The sequence below is a fragment of the Bubalus kerabau genome, chromosome 8 (assembly GCF_029407905.1).
Source record: "Bubalus kerabau isolate K-KA32 ecotype Philippines breed swamp buffalo chromosome 8, PCC_UOA_SB_1v2, whole genome shotgun sequence".
NCBI lineage: Eukaryota > Metazoa > Chordata > Mammalia > Artiodactyla > Bovidae > Bubalus > Bubalus kerabau.
The window spans coordinates 46,608,671-46,629,559 of record NC_073631.1 but is presented as its reverse complement, the minus strand read 5'-3'; the positions used below and the strand labels follow the sequence as shown (position 1 = coordinate 46,629,559).

At 35.6% G+C, this 20,889-nt stretch overlaps 1 protein-coding gene across 1 annotated transcript in view; it reads left to right on the top strand.

The window, feature by feature from the left end:
* Positions 1-20,889, top strand: part of PTPN12 (protein tyrosine phosphatase non-receptor type 12) — an 87,844-nt gene that overhangs the window by 27,872 nt on the left and 39,083 nt on the right. The window contains exon 2 of the mRNA XM_055590152.1: positions 11,599-11,707. Coding sequence (XP_055446127.1) covers positions 11,599-11,707 — 109 coding nt within the window. The remainder of the gene's footprint in view (positions 1-11,598; positions 11,708-20,889) is intronic.

Genomic DNA, 20,889 nt, shown 5'->3' with positions numbered 1-20,889 from the left:
AAATAATGCCGAAATGAAATACTTTTTGCAAGAAGTCATCAGTATCTAACATCAGAAATCACTACAAAAAGAAACCTCATGCCCATTACCTGTCACATCTCATTCCTCCTCATCCCAGCATCGTAGAAATTACTAATCTACTTTCTGATTATAAATTTGCCTAGTCTGGACATTTCATATAAATGGAATGACATGTGGCTTTTTTGTCTGCCTTCTTTTACTTAGCGTAATGTTTTCAACTTTCATTAGTTAAGGATGTATCAATACGTAATTCCTTTTCTATGGCCAAATAATATTCCATTGTTTGACTAGATTACATTTTGTTTATATTTATCAGTCAGTGGACATTTGGGTTGTTGCCACTTTTTGACTCTTATGAGTAATACTACTATGATCATTTGTGTATAGTTTTTTGTGTGGGCATATGTTTTCAGTTCTTGTGAGTATATACCTAGGGGTGGAATCACTGGATTACATGGTAATTCTATATTTAACCTTTTAAGGAATTACCAAACTGTCTCTAATAAGAATTTAAAATTTAAATTTACAAACAGAAGTTTGGCAACCTAACTTGACTTTATCTCTACTTGGTCTCCTTTTTGAAAAATGAAATGATTGTGTGCAAGTAGATCCTTTATAATACTTATTTTTTTTATATCTTAAAAACATAAATACTTCATATTAATCAAAGCATTTTTATGCATTGATAGGGAAAATTGGCAGAGCATATCCTTTAATAAGAGTTCCTTATATGTAACTAGACTTGGGGAATGGAGTGAGAAGACACAAAAATATGACTTGTAAACTTAAGCCTGGTTTGCTAGGTAATTTTCAAGCTTTTAGGTAAATTAAAGGATATATGTGGTGTCTGCATAGATCCATAATGGAAAGATTAGGGAGAATATCAGTGAGCCATTCTGGAATTTTGTCTGTAATTTATTTTGCCTAATGCTGCCTAAATAGACTTATAATGTACAGTTGGAAATTGCTTTCTGAATTTTAAATAGAAATTGTAGCTGGTACTGAGCAATGTGGTCTCACGTATTCTATTCTGGTATGGCATCAAATCTTAGGGTACACACAAAAAGAGATTAAAATCTCTTAGTGTCTTTAAGGAAAAAAAAGACACTATTTGAATATACAAATAAAGATATTTTGGTATTTGCTAGTTTCTATAAGAAGTCAGGCGCTTCCTTTATAGCTCAGTTGGGAAAGAATCTGCCTGCAGTGCAGGAGACCCAGGTTCAATTCCTGGGTTGGGAAGATCCCCTGGAGAAGGAAATGGCAACCCACTCCAGTATTCTTGCCTGGAGAATCTCATGGACAGAAGGGCCTGACGGGCTACAGTCCATCGGGTTGCAAGAATCAGACACGGCTTAGCGAGTAAACCACCACCATAAGAAGTCCGCTAATCTGAGGCAGGTAATTAAAAATGTTCCTTAAATTCCTCATCTGTTGATCTTATATGCTTTTCTCAGACTTTACATATTTAAAGGCAAGCTCTATGGTAAATATTGGGTAGGGTGCTTTGCATGCATGATGATGAACACAAATGCATTTTTCTGTCTCTACTCCTTGGCATATATTATCAGTTATTTATTATTTTGTTATGCCACCAAATTTCCCATTTTTTATTAGTCATTCAAAGGGTTTCTTAAATATTTTTAATTGAAAAGACAATACAATTCCTTTAATATAATTAAAGGAAAGAAAATTAAGTTACCCATCATTCTGTCCTTAAAACAACTATCTTTCTTCATTGGTAGTGGGACTAGAAAGTTAAGGGCCAGGTTTGGTAGCTGTTTACTGAGGTATTCATACTAGAACTTGAAACTGGTTGGATGTGAGAGGAAGCAAGTGGACAGATAAGTGGGGAAAGTCCAAAACTACTGGGAGATTTAGTGGCTAAGGAGGGCAGAGGTGCCATGAAAATCAAAAGGGACATAGAAACATTTGAAAAAATCAGTCAATTTCTTTGTATCTAGTTAGATTTGAGAGGCTGTTGTGAATGTTCCAGAAAACACAGATTTGGGGATTGTGTTATATAATAGTTATTTGTTGTTTAGTCATTAAGTTGTATCCTGCTGTTTTTTGACACCATGGACTACAGCCTGCCAGGCTCCTCTTGTCCTTGGGATTCTAGGCAAGAATACTGCAGTGGGTTGCCATTTCCTTCCTCAGGGTATCTTCCCAACCCAGGGATCAAACCTGTGTATCGTACATTGTCAGGCAGATTCTTTACCACTGAGCCACCAATGAAGCCCAATGTAATAGTTGAAGGAGAAGTAAGGAGCAGGGGATAGACTTGCTAAAAGACAAAATTTGAGGAGACAATAGTTGAATAGAGAAAACATGCTTAAAGGACCCTAAAGAATAAGAGGAAAGTCAAGAGACAGTTGTTTCATGGAATCAAAGAAAAGAGTTTTAAAAAGAGGTAGATCATTTGGTAAACACTTTGTAGGAATTGAGGCTATTAATTTTGATGCCTTTTGGAGATTATTGGTGACTTCATAGAAGTAGTTTTCAGTACAAGTGGTAAAGAGAAGAATGAAATTTTCAGGGAGTTCAAGAGTTAATGGTTTACCAGAAGAATAAGTTTCATTTCCATATAGTGGTGAATATGAATTGAGCTTTCTTAAACAGCAGAGGTGACTCTTTCTGTGCTACATTTGTTTCTGCAAAGATAAAAATATGAATTTTGCATCCACACTGTTAATTTGAAGGGTCTTTATTTTTTAGCTGGACAGTTATTGTAGCTTAATGTGTTGACCCTGGGACTAAAAACCTTCATGTTTACTGTATATTTATATTATATATTTTGGAATAATGAGATTAGTAATGAATTGCTTTGGAATACTTTGAGAGTCTGGGCTTAGAGTATTTCTCAGTTTAGACTACAGAGTAAAGAGGACTATAGTGATTGTGTTTTCTTAAGTCAAGACATAACCAGATGAAAGGAGGCATAGTCAGAAGCCGGAGTATTAATATGTAGATTTTGGAAGGTTTTGAGCAATTTGCTGTGGGGACAGTGGAAGAAAATATTTGAAGTTGGAATTGACATAGAAAATATGGAATCAATGATTGCATGAGTTAAATGGTTAGAGGGGCATGAGATAAAGGATGATGAAAAACAGATGAAAGAGAAGGTGAGGACTTTGTGAGCAGAAACAAAAATAAACTTGAGAACCCATTTTTTCCCCCATTTGCTGTATTTAAATTATTAATTATTTTTTACATTTATTTTTAGACTAAACCACGTGGCATGTGGGATGTTAGTTCCCTCACCAGGGGTTGAACCCATGACCTTTGCAGTAGCCACAGAATCTTAACCACTGAACCTCAACGGAACTCCCTCCATTTGCTGTATTAACAAAACAATTGTATTGTCCTCTTAGTTCAAATAGGATTCTAGTTTTTTCCATTAAAAAAAAATAGCCTAGAGGTAGGCAAAGGATAAACTTGAATTATATTCTTCTAATATTTTGATCTTGAGAAAGTACTATATTTTCTTTTCCAACTAGAGAACTGGAGTCTTTCCTTTAAGAAAAGGAAGCCATTTGCTTGTTGTCTAGGGTATGCAAAAAATGATTATAGGTTTGTGAAGTTTTTTACTACTTTTTTTTCTGTTAGCTTTTGTGCTTTGCCATATTTATTGTTTTAAAATAAAGTCTGCAGTACAAAGTTTTATTTAAAAACTAATTCTCAAAATGAAGATCTATTGTTTCATCCATTCATGGAGGATTATACAACTTCTATGTTGAAGAGATCTCCTTTGCTAGTGTTTAATGGAACTAGGAATTGAACCCTAGCTTCTTCGACTCAAAGCTGTCTCATTATGAAGTGATAATGAAGTTTAAGGAGGGAAGGAAAATCACTTCCTAAGTTTGCTGGCCAATTCTGATTTGCATCCTTTCCCCCAGAATATTACCACCTGAGAAGACCTAAACAGTGTTACTGACTTGATGGAGTTTGTCACAGGTTACACTAGTAGAAGCTGTTATTAATAGAATAAGACATGGTCTCTATCTTCAGGGAACTCATATTCTATCAGGGATGGTATATGTACACATATAAATAATTATTACAAATTGGGATATGTCCTAGATGAGAGATAAATATCAAGTGCTGTGAGTAGAAATGAGGAAGCAATATGGGAGGAAGTGGAAGATGGGGTTGGGTGCCAGTACTGTTCTCAGGAAATGTTTCAACAAGATGATTTCTGTACTTAACTGTAAAGAAGCTAGGAGTTTGCTTGGCCAATTGAAGATAACTGAAGCGTTGAAATTTACGTGAACAAAGAGTAAAATTGTTTTATTACCTAAAGACTGGTAAGATTGGCCCCTTTTATGCATGCGTGTTCATTTGTGTCTGATTCTTTGTGACCCTGTGAACTGTAGCCCACCAGGCTCATCTGTCTATAGGATTCTCCGGGCAAGAATACTGGAGTGGGTTGCTATTTCCTCCTCCAGGGGATCTTCCTGACCTACGGATCAAACCTACATCTCCTGCATGGGCAGGTGAATTATTTTATATTGCTGTGTTACCTGGGAAGCCCACGATTGGCCCCTATTTACTTCAAAGTATGTCTTTTAAGTACCAGCCCTGACTTAGATTTTTTTTTTTTTTTTAATAGTTTTCATTGGAGTATAGTGGCCTTACAATGTTATGTTAGTTTCTACTGTACAGCAAAATGAATCAGCTGTATGGGCCTGACTTAGCTTTAATGAGAAGGCATAGCTATGCCGTTCTGAAGAAGAATGACAGATAAGTTAGTCTGTCATGCAGCAGTAGGTAAAAGGGTGAGCAAAGATAGGAATATGAATTTTGAAAGGCAGAGTTGCATAATTTGCAACTAAAAGTAAACATTGCAGTTGTGTAGTTGAAAGACCTGTTATTTTAATTACTTATAACAGTTATTATTAGTAGCATACATATTTTCACATAAATATATTTGTAAATATATAAAGAATAGCCAGTTAGAGATCATATATGTTTTATGGAAATTATACTCTTATTTTACTACTTGCTGCTGTTACTTTGTATTTGAGGTTTAAAATTTTTGAATTTTCTCTTTAATAATCCTCCTGTTATTGTCATTGGGTTAACTCAGTAGTATTATGATTCAGTGGCTTTTTGTGACTGATAACATTAATATTTTAGGCATAAAACCAGATGAATTTTTCATCTGACTGTTGTTACTGTGTGCCAACTATGTGCCACAGTACACATAGATGAATTTTAAAACTTTTCTGATTTTTAAAACTTCAGATGAATTTTCCTGATAATTGGTTCAGAAATATTTCAGAGCAATGGCAAAAGCAGTACTGTTTAGTTATTCTTATATTTTGCTACAGTATAACTAAAGCTTAAAGTAAGTCATTTCACTTTATTTAACTTTAAGGTACATTATTATGATTTGCATGTTCTTGTGTGCATATTTACTAAAATTAATGTCTTATGAAGTTGATACTCTTTTTTTCAATTGTTGGGGATATTTAGGAATTGGGGAGAAGGCAATGGAAACCCCACTCCAGTACTCTTGCCTGGAAAATCCCACAGATGCAGGAGCCTGGTAGGCTGCAGTCCATGGGGTTGCTAAGAGTCAGACACGACTGAGCGACTTCACTTTTCACTTTTCACCTTCATGCATTGGAGGAGGAAATGACAACCCACTCCAGTATTCTTGCCTGAAGAATCCCAGGGACGGGGGAGCCTGGTGGGCTGCTGTCTATGGGGTCGCACAGAGTTGGACACGACTGAAGCAACATAGCAGCAGGAATTGGAGTCAGTAGTGTATGGCCCAATAACACAGTATGAGAAGGCTTGATCTCCAATACCTAATTTATCTATTTTCCATCTTACACCAGTAAGAATTTGAGTTACCTTAATTTTATTTAAGCTCTACTGTTTTTCTGTCAATTTGTTTTCTTAATTGTCCTGATTGAAAATCCAGGTAAGAATCAAATTTAATACTTGTTCTTGTCTACATGTACTCTGAATTCTAAGTCTGTTTGGTTAATATGAAGAGAATTAGATAAATTTGAGGGGTTGAGCTAACACAGCTTGCCAATGGATTGATTGGATGTTGAGGTGAGAGGAGGTAAATGTAGGAGTCAGGATGATTCCCAGGTTTTAGGCTTGAGCAACTGTTGAATGGTGGTGCTGTTTGGACATGTGCTTTGGCCATTTTGTGATGCCTGTAGGACACCCAGTGGACAATCGAGTAGACAGTTCTGGAGTCAACAAGCATCACAAACACATTCTCATTAGCTTTGGTCCTTAGATAAACAAGGAAAGTACCCTTTTCAAGAACCAAGTCTTGACACACAACTGGATACCTTAAAGAGGATAGTCATATTGTATATGGCTTTAGAGGCCTCTGAGAATCAGTTACTGATTTAGGATTGGGGAGTAAACCTTTTGTGTTTTTAAAAAGTAAAGAGAAAGTAATTTGTTTGAAATGTTAAAACACAGTGATTGTTAAACCCTATTTTTGTTTGCATCACAAATTCTAACATATCAGAGACATCTCTGTGACTTGCCTGAGAAGTCTAATTAAACAGTTCTTGAAAGCACTCGTTTTAATGTGATTTGCACTGCACTAGTTTATAAAGTACAATAAGATACCCCGTCTCTGTCTTCAGTATTATAGTCTAATGGGTGAGACATTAAACTATAAATACTTTTCACAAGTGGTAATAGAGCAGTGAATTCTTGACTACTTAGTTCTGGGAATTGGGAGCAATGAGGAAGGGAAGGTTTAAGAGAGGGTTCAGAAAGGAAATAACACTCTAGCCAGAGTCCTCCTGTTAACTCACCAGAAAGAGTAAAACCTGTAGAACTGTGATGAGGGGTGGACGGTTGCTGCGGCGGCGGTGGTGGTGGTAAATCTATATGTCTGAAGTGTCATACTCTGTGTGAGAGAGTGTCATAAAAAGAAGATGGGAAATTAGACAGGCAGCTTTCAAAATATGTTAAAATGAAAGGATTTGGTAATTTATCTAGGGCATGATAGACACATTGGAGAATTTTCAGGTGTGGGATTTAAAATGACCAGACTTGCTTCATAGAATAGAAACTCTAGAGTGGAATCATATGAGTTTATTATGTGATTTTTCTCAAGACTTTTAAGGGTAGCTGAAAATGTCTTTCTTAAAGGTTTTTTTCCTTTGCTTAGTTAAAAAGCCACACATTGTAAAGGGTGTGAATAGTACAGTTTATGTAAATATACCATTTAGCTATATTTTTGCTCAGTTAGGACAATGATTTTCTTGCTTTAGTATAATTATGTGTAACTTAATAAATAAATAATTTTTATTCGTGTTTGGTTCAGTGCTGTTCTCATACAACTGTCACATAGCACTGTACTTAAAAATAACGTTCCTTAGTACATTATGGCCTGTTTCTCAATTTCATAGTGACAGCATCATTACAGATAATGGAAATGGTGGTCAGGAAATTAAAATTACATTATATGCATAAGTACTTTCCATTTCATATAGTTAAATAAACCTTGGTGGTGCTATGTTTCCTCCAAGCACTACTGAGACATTAAATTTTATGTGGGATTAAAAGAATGAAACCATTTTCTTTTGTTTAGCCCAGCATTCAGATCTTATTCTAAAATTAACCTATTTAACATATAAGCATTAAGTATGCTCTAGTAATACAGGGCATTATACTTTTTAATCTGACAGTAATCTTGTACTCATAGAGTTTAAAGTTTAGTAAATAGCATGCATTCTCTTTATGTATGTATCATGTAGTTCAGTCACTATACTCCTTCTTGAACATACTTTACACCAGGGGTTCTTAGGCACAGACTCCAGACAGCAGCAGCAGCATCACTTGGGAACTCATTAAATACAAATTCTGAGGATGGGTCCCTGCAGTCTCTCGTCTAACAAGCCCTCCAGGTGATTGTGAAGCATGCTCGAAATTGACAGTATGAATGAAGCATGCTTTATAATATGCAACACTACCAGGAAAACAAATTGCCTAGAATATGTGATGATGCCTTTTGATCTCTGATCTCTTAGAAAAGGCTTTATTTAAAGAAAGAAAGAAAATTGTAGTAGCAAATAACATTTAAAGAATTTCAGAAATACAGTACTTGTTAACAATTATTGAGCCCGTTTTGTTCATGCCAGGCTCTTTGCTGCGAGTAGTTATTGTCCTCAGATTACAGAGGAGGAGACACAGGTTAAATATATTCAGTGTCTTACAACTAGAGTTTCAGATCAAGAATTTTAATTCAACCAACTAACTATAAAGCTGACTTTTTGTTAGGAAATAAGTTCCTATTTGAAGATATCTTTTTTAATATAGTTGGGTAGAATTTTTTATGTCAATTTTTTATGTTTAACGGACCACCATGGTTTTATTTATACTATAACATAGGTTAGTATCTCTAAGAGGTAAGAAAATTTCTAAGTACACTACTTACATAGATTTGTTGGAAGCATGACTGTAGAAAAACATCCCATGTTGTGTTAGTCTTTAACAAAACTGGATCTATAAAAATTCAGACTCAAATTAGATATTTACTTGTACACAAAAGTGTTCTTAAAGTTTCATTATATGAGAAATGAAAAGTAATTTCCTATAAAAATTTTAATTTGTGCATTTAAATAACATAATTTATCTTATAAAAAAAAGAAATGCTTGGAGTGACTGGAGCACGTATTCCAGAAGTGCATTTACATTTTACAATTAAATTCATCCCCTCTTTCCTTTTCCTTGTAGTTGTTTTGTTTGTTTGGTTTTTTTTAGTGTGTGCTTATTTTTTTTTTTCAATGACAGTTACCTAAGTTATATTCTCTTACCCCTGTTTTTCTGCTAATGTTTGGATTGCTATCTTTCTGTTAGTCACATTCTATTTTGTAATACATTGATACTATATTTGAAAATCTTTGAGCAGAGAAAATACAAAAATTCTGACTAAATATGCAAGATATATATGTAAGTAACTAGGAGATCTTTGTTAATGTAGAATAAAGAAATCGTGAATAATCTTTTTTACTTTTATTTTTTTAAACAATTTTATTTTTGAATAGGTAATGCATTCATATAATCCAGAATATAAGAAAGAATGTGTAGCAATGTTTCCTTCTCATCCATATCGTACAGCTACTCATTCTCTTCCCCATAGACAACAACCTTTGTAAATAGTTTCAGAGATGTTTTATGCATGTACAAGCATATACAAATAAATATTTTTAACACTAATATATACACTACTGTGTTCTGCTTTTTTACACTTCATATATATTTTTGAGATCTTTCCATATCACTGTATATTAAGAGCTTCGTCATTTGTTTTCAACCCTATCATATCTGCTTCTGTAAATGAAACAGATCTTTTTAGCCAGGCCTCTACTGTCTTTTCCAATTTTGTGTTCTTTTCCTATTATAAATAATTCTGCCATAAATAACTTTATGTGTACTTCATTTCATGAGCGTGTGCCATTAATCTATAGAACAAATTTGTAGAAGTGCAGTTCCTAGGTAAAGAGGTTATGTGTATTTGTAATTGCCAAATTACCCTCCTTAGGGGTTGTGCTACTATTCTTTTCTACCAGTGTTGTGTCAAAGTTCTGGTTTTCCCACACCCTCACCAACCCGCCCATTTACTTTCTCAGTTCAGTTCATTTCAGTTGCTCAGTCGAATCCGACTCTTTGCGACCCCATGAATCGCAGCACGCCAGGCCTCCCTGTCCATCACCAACTCCCGGAGTTCACCCAAACTCATGTCCATCGAGTCAGTGATGCCATCCAGCCATCTCATCCTCTGTCGTCCCCTTCTCCTCCTGCCCCCAATCCCTCCCAGCATCAGAGTCTTTTCCAATGAGTCAACTCTTCGCATGAGGTGGCCAAAGTACTGGAGTTTCAGCTTTAGCATCTTCCTTCCAAAGAAATCCCAGGGCTGATCTCCTTCAGAATGGACTGGTTGGATCTCCTTGCAGTCCAAGGGACTCTCAAGAGTCTTCTCCAGCACCACAGTTCAAAAGCATCAATTCTTCGGCACTCAGCTTTCTTCATAGTCCAACTCTCACATCAATACATGACCACAGGAAAAACCATAGCCTTGACTAGATGGACCTTTGTTGGCAAAGTAATGTCTCTGCTTTTCAATATGCTATCTAGGTTGGTCATAACTTTACTTTCTAAATAACTACAATTCCCTGCCCCCCATGGACTTACATACTTTGAAAACTTTATTACTACAGGAAATAACATCATAAAAGTGGACAGTTTTGCTTTGGCATTGTGCCTCTGCAAAACAGAATTCTAGTTAAGATTTTTCATTAAAAAAAAACATATATCCCTGCTTTAGGTCTTTAAGATTGGGATGATAAAATTTAGGAGTGTTTCAGAGAAGAACAAAAAAGCTTACTATTCTGTATGTAAACTTTAAGATTATTTCAAATGTTAAATGTTAAGTATGTCAATACAAGAATAAGTTAAAGATCTTCAATTAAAGTTCTATCTGTAAAAATATAGACATATTATTCTTAGTTGCTTAATTATCAGTATCACAAGGAACAAAAATAAAATGGTGAAAAAAATTAAATGTTACCAGGCATCTTTTTCATTTGTATTTAATACTTTTGTTCAATAGTAAAACCAGAATGCCTTCGATATGTTTTTAAGCCTGGAAGAAAGTAAGTTCCTTTGAAATTAGATTTCAGCAATGTGGTTGAGTAGTGAATTTAAACAATTCACAATGCTGACTTTCAGTGCTTCTGAAAGCAGGAAGTGTATTCCTGACATGCAGAAATATTCCAGCCCAAGAACATCCCTACTGCCGTATGTGGTAAGAATTTCTCACCAATTCACAAGCCACTTCTGTAATGCACTGAATAAGCAGAATTGGTCTTTGTTGAACATTTCCAATTGAGTATCAAAGAACTTTGTTTTGCAGTGTCTTATAAGTAATTATTAGCTTATGCCTTGGAAGGAGCCTGGCACATCATGGGTGCTCAAGGTTTATTGAGAGAAGAAATAACAACTTCTATATAATCTTTTAGGTGTGATTTTTAAGTTTGTTTTTTGGATCCTGAGTTAAATATTCTGACTCAGCTTATTAATGGTTTCTTTAAATAAAATTATTTATATCTGGTGCCGTGTTGTGTTCAGTTGCTCAGTCATGTGCAACTGTTTGTGACTCCATGGACTGTAACCCGCCAGGCTCCTCTGTCTGTGGAACTTTCCAGGCAGGAATACTGGACCGGGTTTCCATTTCCTACTCCAGTGGATCTTCCTCACCCAGAGATCAAACCCAGTCTCTTGAGTCCTGCATTGTCAGGGGGATTCTTTACCACTTTTATTCTACTGCCCTCCTTTTAAAATTGCTAGTTGGAATATTAATCTTATGTTTGCTCTTATACTAAGAAAAAAAAAATTAGGGTTAATTATTAAGGGTTTAATTACTAAGGGCTAGGGAGATACCGTGAATTTAGAAAAACAAGAAAATGAGTTGTGAGAAATTGGGGTTAGCAAAATTCAATGAAGAGCTTATTATCATTCAAATTTTCATTAACATTTTGAAATACTGATTTTTTCTGAATTTGAATCTTCTTTTCTTTTGATTTTAAGCGACTAAGAAGATTGTCAACCAAATACAGAACAGAAAAGATTTATCCCACAGCCACTGGAGAAAAAGAAGAAAATGTTAAAAAGAACAGATATAAGGACATACTGCCATGTAAGTTTAAAATGCCATTAAAGGAACAAATGGATATGCTAATTAATAGTTTTATAGCTTAAACTAGCTTTCTTCTTCCTAATGAGTTCATTTGTTAAGAAAATAATGATGAGCTTTTCTTTCAAGTTACACTACAAGATAATAATTTGTGGTTGTGCTTGCCTTTGCTTATGATAGTAGATTTTGTTGTTGTTATTTTATTGTTTTTTTTTCCTTTTAAGCGTCACAATTACTCTGATACTGCCCCACTTTCAAATCTGAAAAATCCAAGTAAAAATATCTTTTGTGGACTCCCTGTTCAGAGAAATTTTTTATAAAAAATAAAATAATACAGACATAATTCAATAAGTATAATACATTTTATAAAATGCTAAAAATATTAACTCATCTATTTTCTATTCATAAGAACTGTAATTGATTAATTGAGCATTAAAAATGAACCATAAAAAAAAAATGAACCATGATTCATGCTTGTGTGTCTGCTGTTCTTACTAGTCTAAGAGCATGGTATGTATCTCTGAGGGCATGCCTAAGACTGATAGCATTATATTCTAATGATGATAATATAATTATATTCTTAAACAGTATAGTTTTCTATCAGAATGCCTTTAACTGTAAAAGTTAAAAATTTATATCATACCTGCTGTCTTTTAAAGCTGCCAATAGTCTTTCTCTTTTCCTTCTTATCTAGAAATCTATACATTCCAGGATACCATTCTCTCAACTCTCCTTTCATCCTTTTTTTTTCTAGCTTTATTGAAGTATAATTGACAAAATCTCATTCATTCCTAAAGTTTATTCTCTCTAAAATGTCCTTGATAAATTTTCCAGTGACTTTAATTATCATATTCTATAGTCTTTTATTACTATTGTTGTTGTTGTTGATTAGTGCTTATTCTTTTCTGTTAACTGTTTTGATGTTGCTGACCAGTCACTATTTTTTAAATTTCCTTCTTCTATAATATCCCTTTTTCAAATTGCCTCATCCCGCACTTGTCTTCTTCCCTCTTTCTTACTGTCCTCTTTGCATAAATTTAATCCTTCATCTTTCTGTTGTTATTCAACTTTACTCTCAGATATGGGATCTGTGGGTGGCTGGTAGCAGCACAGTTATAAAGTGTCAACAGAGCATAATAAAGAGCTCTGACTGGAAGTTCAAATCCTGCCTCTGTCAACTGTTATCTATGTAATTTTGGATGTATCCTTTCTGTGCTTTGGTTTCTTCATCTTCAAAATGGAGATTAAAATAATAATTACCTTAAAAGATTATTTTGTGCATGTACAATGCTTACAGTTGTCCCTAGCACATAGTAACCAGTCATTAAGGTTTTGGAAAATATAATTCACTTTCCTTACCAAACCACTTCAGAGTAGTGAATAGTATTGGTTTCTGAACAGTTCTTTTAAATTAAGCAATATAATTTTGAGGTATTCTTATTATGCTCTGGAATTAATGTTCAGTTCAGTTCAGTCATGTCCAACTCTTTCCAACGCCATGGACCACAGCACGCCAGGCCTCCCTGTCCATCACCAATTCTTGGAGTTGACCCAAGCTCATGTCCATTGAGTCAGTGATGCCCTCCAACCGTCTCATCCTCTGTGTCTGTCTCCTCCTCCTGCCTTCAGTCTTTCCCACTATCAGGGTCTTTTCAAATGAGTCAGCTCTTCACATCAGGTGGCCAAAGTACTGGAGTTTCAGCTTCAATATTAGTTCTTCCAATGAACACTCAGGACTGATCTCCTTTAGGATGGACTGGTTGGATCTCCTTGAAGTTCAAGGGACTCTCAAGAGTCTTCTCCAACACCGCAGTTCAAAAGCATCAGTTCTTCAGTCCTCAACTTTCTTTATAGTCCAACTCTCACATCCATACATGACTATTGGAAAACCATAGCCTTGACTAGACAGACCTCTGTTGGCAAAGTAATGTCTCTGCCTTTTAATATGCTGTCTAGGTTGGTCATAACATTCCTTCTAAGGAGCATGCATCTTTTAATTTCATGGCTGCAGTCACCATTGACAGTGATTTTGGAGCCCAGAAAATAAAGTCTGGCACTGTTTCCACTGTTTCCCCATCTGTTTGCCATGAAGTGATGGGACAGGATGCCATAATCTTAGTTTTCTGAATGTTGAGTTTAAAGCTGATGTTTTCACTCTCCTCTTTCACTTTCATCAATAGGCTCTTTAGTTCTTCTTCACTTTCTGTGATAAGGGTGGTGTCATCTGCATATCTGCTGCTGCTGCTGCTGCTGCTCAGTTGCTTCAGTCGTGTCCGACTCTGTGCAATCCCATAGATAGCAGCCCACCAGGCTCCTCTGTCCCTGGGATTCTCCGGGCAAGAATACTGGAGTGGGTTGCCATTTCCTTCCCCATGTGCATATCTGAGGTTATTGATATTTCCCCCAGCAATCATGATTCCAGCTTGTGCTTCATCCAGCCCAGCATTTCTCATGATGTACTCTGCATATATAGCTGAAATAGCTCAACTGGAATTCCATCACCTCCACTAACTTTGTTCATAGTGATGCTTCCTAAGGCCCACTTGACTTCACATTCCAGGATGTCTGGCTCTAGGTGAGTGATCACACCATCGTGATTTTGGGTTGTGAAGATCTTTTTTGTATAGTTCCTCTGTGTATTCTTGCCATGTCTTCTTAATATCTTCTGCTTCTGTTAGGTCCATACCATTTCTGTCCTTTATTGAGCCCATCTTTGCCTGAAATGTTCCCTTGGTATCTCTAATTTTCTTGAAGAGATCTCTAGTCTTTCCCCATTCTGTTGTTTTCCTCGGTTTCTTTGCATTGATCACTGAGGAAGGCTTTCTTATCTCTCCTTGCTGTTCTTTGGAACTCTGCATTCAAATGGGTAGCTTTCCTTTTCTCCTTTGCTTTTGGCTTCTCTTCTTTTCACAGCTATTTGTAAGGCCTCCTCAGACAGCCATTTTCCTTTTTTGCATTTCTTTTTCTTGGGGATGGTCTTGATCCCTGTCTCCTGTACAATGTCACGAACCTCCATCCATAGTTCATCAGGCACTCTGTGTATCAGATCTAGTCCCTTAAATCTATTTTTCACTTCCACTGTATAATCGTAAGGAATTTGATTTAGGTCATACCTGAATGGTCTAGTGGTTTTCCCTACTTTCTTCAATTTAAGTCTAAATTTGGCAATGAGGAGTTCCTGATCTGAGCCAGTCAGCTCCAGGTCTTGTTTTTGCTGACTGTGTAGAGCTTCTCCATCTTTGGCTGCAAAAAATATAATCAGTCTGATTTTGGTGTTGGCCATCTGATGATGTCCATGTGTAGAGTCTTCTCTTGTGTCATTGGAAGAGGGAGTTTGCTATAAGCAATGCATTCTCTTGGCAAAACTCTATTAGCCTTTGCCCCGCTTCATTCTGCACTCCAGTGCCAAATTTGCCTGTTACTCCAGGTGTTTCTTGAGTTCCTACTTTTGCATTCCAGTCTCCTATAATGAAAAGGACATCTTTTTTGGGTGTAAGTTCTAGAAGGTCTTGTAGGTCTTCATAGAACCATTCAACTTCAGCTTCTTCAGCATTACTGGTCAGGGCATAGACTTGGATTACCATGATATGGAATGGTTTGCCTTGGAAATGAACAGAGATCATTCTTTTCGTTTTTGAGATTGCATCCGAGTACTGCATTTCCGACTCTTGTTGACTATGAAGGCTACTCCATTTCTTCTAAGGGATTCCTGCCCACAGTAGTAGATGTAATGGTCATCTGAGTTAAATTCACCCATTGCAGTTCATTTTAGTTTTCTGATTCCTAAAATGTTGACGTTCACTCCTGCCACCTACTGTGACCACGTCCAATTTGCGTTGATTCGTGGACGTAACATTCCAGGTTCCTATACAATATTGCTCTTTACAGCATCGGACCTTGCTTCTATCACTAGTCCCATCCACAACTGGGTTGTGGTTTTTGCTTTGGAATGAAGAGAGGGAATTAATGTGCACACTTTTAAAGAAACAGTGTTTCCACCTTGTTTTTTTACCATCTGAGGAAATGAATCTCAAACAACTTCAGGTTTCTGTTTTCATATGTTGTTTCATTCATTCATTTTACAAGAAGCTTTGAACATATGCTATGAGCTGCAGAAAACAACCTGACCAAATACCCTGCCCTTGTAGAGCTTATAGTGTAGGCAAGGCAATGAACAATTCAAATAACATGTGTGGTCTCTCATAGTGGTTAGCGCTATTGATAATAATGTAGTAGGAGTTACAGAGAGAAAACTGAGAATAGGAGGAAGCTTTATTAAATTTAACTAGAGATAGAGGGGGAAGTTCAGTGCTGTTCCACTGGTTCTCTGAAAAATAAAAGCCTTGCTTTGTACTGTTTGCCAGTTTCTTTAGGAAATGAATTATTTACCATAATCATCAAAACAAAACTGAGGGAGGTACTACTGTATGCCATTTTGCAGATAAAAAATTGAGACAAAGGTTAAACAGCTTCAGTTCAATTCAGTTCCGTTCAGTCGCTTAGCTGTGTCCGACTCTGAGACCACGTGGACTGCAGCATGCCAGGCCTCCCTGTCCATCACCAACTTAAATAGCTTGCCACACAGCTAATAGTGTGGTGAGAATTTAAACCCGGGCAGTTTGTATCCAAAGCATTGGTTTTCAGCCACAGTGATTTTGCTCCTAAACGGACAGACATTTAGCAATGCTAGACGTGGTTTGGTTGTTTGGTTATTACAACTAGGATGTGGAGTGAGCAGGCTGCTACTGGCATCTAGTGGGTAGAGGACAGGGAAGCTACTGCATCCTACAATCTAGAGGCCACAGCCTCCTCACAACAGAGAATTAGCCAAGGTCAAATAAAAATTAGCGCTGAGGTTGAGAAACCTTGCCCTAGAGTCTGAGCTCTTAAACATTGTGCTATAGGCAGAATAGCAATACCTTTTTACTTTAAGTTATTTAAGGTTTGATAAGTCAGTTTCCAATAAATTTCTGATCATTTTAATTTGGAAAATTAAATTAATAGTAATAGTTTTTAGAGATACATATTTTCCTCCTGTCATAAGACTAGTGCAAATTGACAATTTCGGGTATTTAGCATGACCAGTGCTTGCAGTTTATTTTTTTGTTTTTTTTTAAACAGCCTTATTGTGGTATAATTTACATATCATAAAGTTGACCCATTTTTAGGATGGGGACTATATACTGTTGATGGGATTGTCAATTCATTCAGCCACTGTGGAAAACAGTATGGAGTTTTCTCAAGAAACAAAAAAAACAGAACTATCATATGATCCAACAGTTTTGCTCCTGGCTGTATATACACAAAAAAAACCAAAAACACTAATTTAAAGAGATACATGCATCCCAGTATTCATATCAGCATTATTCACAGTTGCCAAGCAACCTAAGTGTCCATCAGCAGATTAATGGATAAAGAAGGTGTGAACAGTCTCTTCAAAGCGTTCACAGTATTTTTTTAATTAATTTTTTATCCTATTTAGTTATAAAAGTTTTCTATATAACCCAGATACAAGTCTTTTTTCAGATATTATGATTTGCACCGCCCCCCGCCCCAGTTTATGGTTTGTCTTTTCATTTTCTTAGTGGTGTCTTAATGCACACTTTTAATTTTCATGAAGTCTAGTTTATCAGTTTTATGGGTCATGCTTTTCATGTTCAGTCCAAGAACTCTTTGCCTAATCCAGAATGACAGAGATTTCCTTCTGTGATTTTTCATTTCATTCCTGTAAATATTATAGTCTTAGCTGTTGCATTTAAGTGTATAGTCTATTTTGAGTTAATTTTTAATATGGTGTCAGGTAAGGATCTAAAATAATCTTTCAGCACGTGGCATTGTTCCAGCACCATTTGTTGAAAATTATCCTTTCTCCTCTGAATTGCCTTAGCTCTTTTGTTGGAAATAATTTGACTGTAAATGTAAGAGTTTATTTCTGGACCCTTAATTCTATTTCATTGACACCAGATCACAGTATCTTGATCATTGTAGCTTTATATTAAGTTTTAAAAGCAAGAAGTGTTCTCCTAAAAAATTGGTTTGGTTATTCTCAGTCCTTTGCATTTCCATATAAATTCTGGAATGAGCTTGTCAATTTCTGCAAAAATTGCTACTGGAATTTTAATAAGGATTGTGTTGAATCTATGGATCAGTTTAAGGATAATTGCAATCTTAAACCATATTGACTTTTTGAATCTAAGTGTTCATCAACAGATGAATGGATAAAGAAAGTGTTTATGTCTATATACGTGCTGTGCTTAGTCGCTTAGTCGTATCTGACTCTTTGCAACCCCATGGACTGTATGTAGCCCATCAGGCTCCTCTGTTCATGGGGATTCTCCAGGCAAGAATACTAGAGTGGGTTGTCATGCTCTTCTCCAAGGGATCTTCCCAACCCAGGGATTGAACCCAGGTCTCCTGCATTGTAGGTGGATTCTTGACCATCTGAGCCACCAGGGAACCATATATATAAAACAACTCTGTTTATTTAAATCTTTAATTTCTCTCAGCAGTGTTTTATGGTTTTCAGTGTACAAATCTTGTATTTCTTCTTTTAAAAAGTTTTTATGCTGTTGTGAATGGAATTATTTTAATTTTATTTTCAAGATTTTTGTTACTAGTATATAGAAATATAGTTCATATTTGCACATCGATTTTTTTTTTTTTTTTTTAATGCACTGACCTTCGGACAGAGAAGCCTTCCATGCCACAGTCCATGGGGTCACAAGAGTCAGACAAGGCTTAGTGACTAAACGACCACGACCTTCCTGGACTCATTTATCTTAGTAATTTTTCTGTGGAAATGTTAGGATTTTTTACATATCAGAATCATGTCATTTATAAATAATGATAGTTTTCCTCCTTTCTTTCCAATCTGAGTGTCTGTTTTGACTTATTTCACTGGCTAAAACCTCTAGTATAATGTTGACTTGAAGTGGCAAGAGCAGACATTATTGCTTTTGATCCATTAAAAGTAATTTCATCACTATTCAAAGATCACTTAGGTTTTTCTCAGGCCATCTGGGAGATTTGGTTTATTTTATGCTAGACCACTGAGACCAGGCCTATAATTAAGAAATTTCTGGATACTCCTGTGTCAAGGATGACCTGTTGCTTTTGTTTATTGAAAGGGCTAAAACTGAGCTGGCTAGCCTTTAGAAGTGATGGATCAGGGTATTCTGCCTATTCCAATGTTATTATGGAGATTCTTTTATTTCTCACACCTAGGATTTATCAATAGGTGTGTGTTTTCTTGGAAGCAACAATATATTTATATATTGTTTGGTGTGTGTGTGTTTATTTGTTGTTGGAATAGGTGTTTGTTGAAGAAGAAAAAAGCTGCTACTTTAAAGAGCCTCCTGTGTAACGAATACTGGTTTTATCTATTTGGAAATGGCTCCTGGGAGACTGCAGAAGCAGGCAGCAAAACCATGGAATGAAAACAATAATTTCTTTCATATTCTTTAAGTTATTTCTCTTCCTGTTTATGCTTAATAGAACCACCGATAAAGAATATTAAAATACGCATACTGTGTTATACACAGCATAATATTGATTTTTAAATTCTCAATCATATTCTGTGATTATACAGTATGAAATAGTGACTAGAAAATTTGCCTGTGCCTTAGAGTGTTTAAAAAAAAAGCCATTAAAAAATTCTTATTCAAGTATAGTTGATTTACAGTGTTGTGTTAGTTTTTGCTGTACAGCAGAGTAATTTAGTAATACATATACATTTTCATAATCCTTTTCATTATGGCTTATCACAGGATATTGAATAGTTTCCTGTGCTATATAGTAGGTCCTTATTATTTATCCATTCTATATATAATAGTCTGCATCTGCTGATCTCAAATTCCCAATCCTTCTTTCCCCTTCCACTCTCCTCCTTGGCAACCACAAGTCTGTTTTCTATGTCTGTCAATCTGTTTCTGTTTCATAGATATGTTCATTTGTGTCCTGTTTTATATTCCAAATATAAGTGATGTCATACAGTATCTTTCTCTTTCTGAACTTCACTTGGTATGATAGTCTCTAGGTCCATCATGTTGTTTCTAATGGCGTTATTTCATTAAAAAAAAAAAAAAAATCCCATTTCTGTGCCCCATCTTGAACTGACTGAATCAGACTTAGTGCAGAATATGGGACTCAGAAATCTTGCTTTCTAAGTTATTTTCCCCAGCCCCTCATTGCTGTATGATCAGCAATAAATGAAATGGGAGTGGCAAAATGTTGACACTTATTGAAGATGGGTAATGGATAGATGAAGTTCATTATACTATTTTATTTTTATATACACATAAAATTTTCCAGAGAATTTTTTTAAAAAATTTCCCAACTTGTATGTAGCAAGCAACTTGGCACCAGTATTGGCTATCATTTGGGAGCCACTGTTCTCATCTGGATTCACAGTCCCCAGAAACATTTACTAAGGATTCAGTGGTCAGCCAACTATTGTACAAAATCTTTGTCTTTAAGATACTTTGTATTAATTGGAACCTATCATTATTGGCAAACATGGTAAGAAGAAGCATCATATGGTTATTTAACTGCCATTGTACTAACTTCAGAATTGTTCTATTATCATTTACCCAAAGCATAGCATTTTTTATATGTATGTTTCTGATCTAAAATGGCTTTTTAAAAAAGACATGTAGGATGTAATGAAACAAGAAACAAAGCATTGATACACATGTATGTATTCTCTTTCCTGGAAACATGGGAAGGGGATAAATTATTTTAATTGGAAACTAGTATGTCTTTCTTATATATCTCTTCCTACATATTTCCAAAGAAGATTTCACCAAAAATAAATAAATAAAATTAGCAGAACTGGACCTTTATATTAATGTATCAATTCAGTTTGTTGACTAATAAATTAATTTTTCTTCTTAAAAAGTTTGCGAGGGGACTTTTTGACATTCCAGTGGTTAGGACTCCACACTTTCACTGCAGGGTCACAGGTTCAATTCCTAGTTGAGGAATTAAGATCCTGCATGCCATGCAGCGAGGCCAAAAAACAAAAAGTTTAAGTTTATTTGTATTTGTTACCATTTCTGTATGTCTTTTTGTATTTTAATTGCCTTTAATAATCATTGTCCCTGGATTAGAAACAACTGAAATGATTGTGGCATGTTACATGTTATTCAGTTTAGTTCAATTCAGTTCAGTCACTCAGTCGTGTCCGA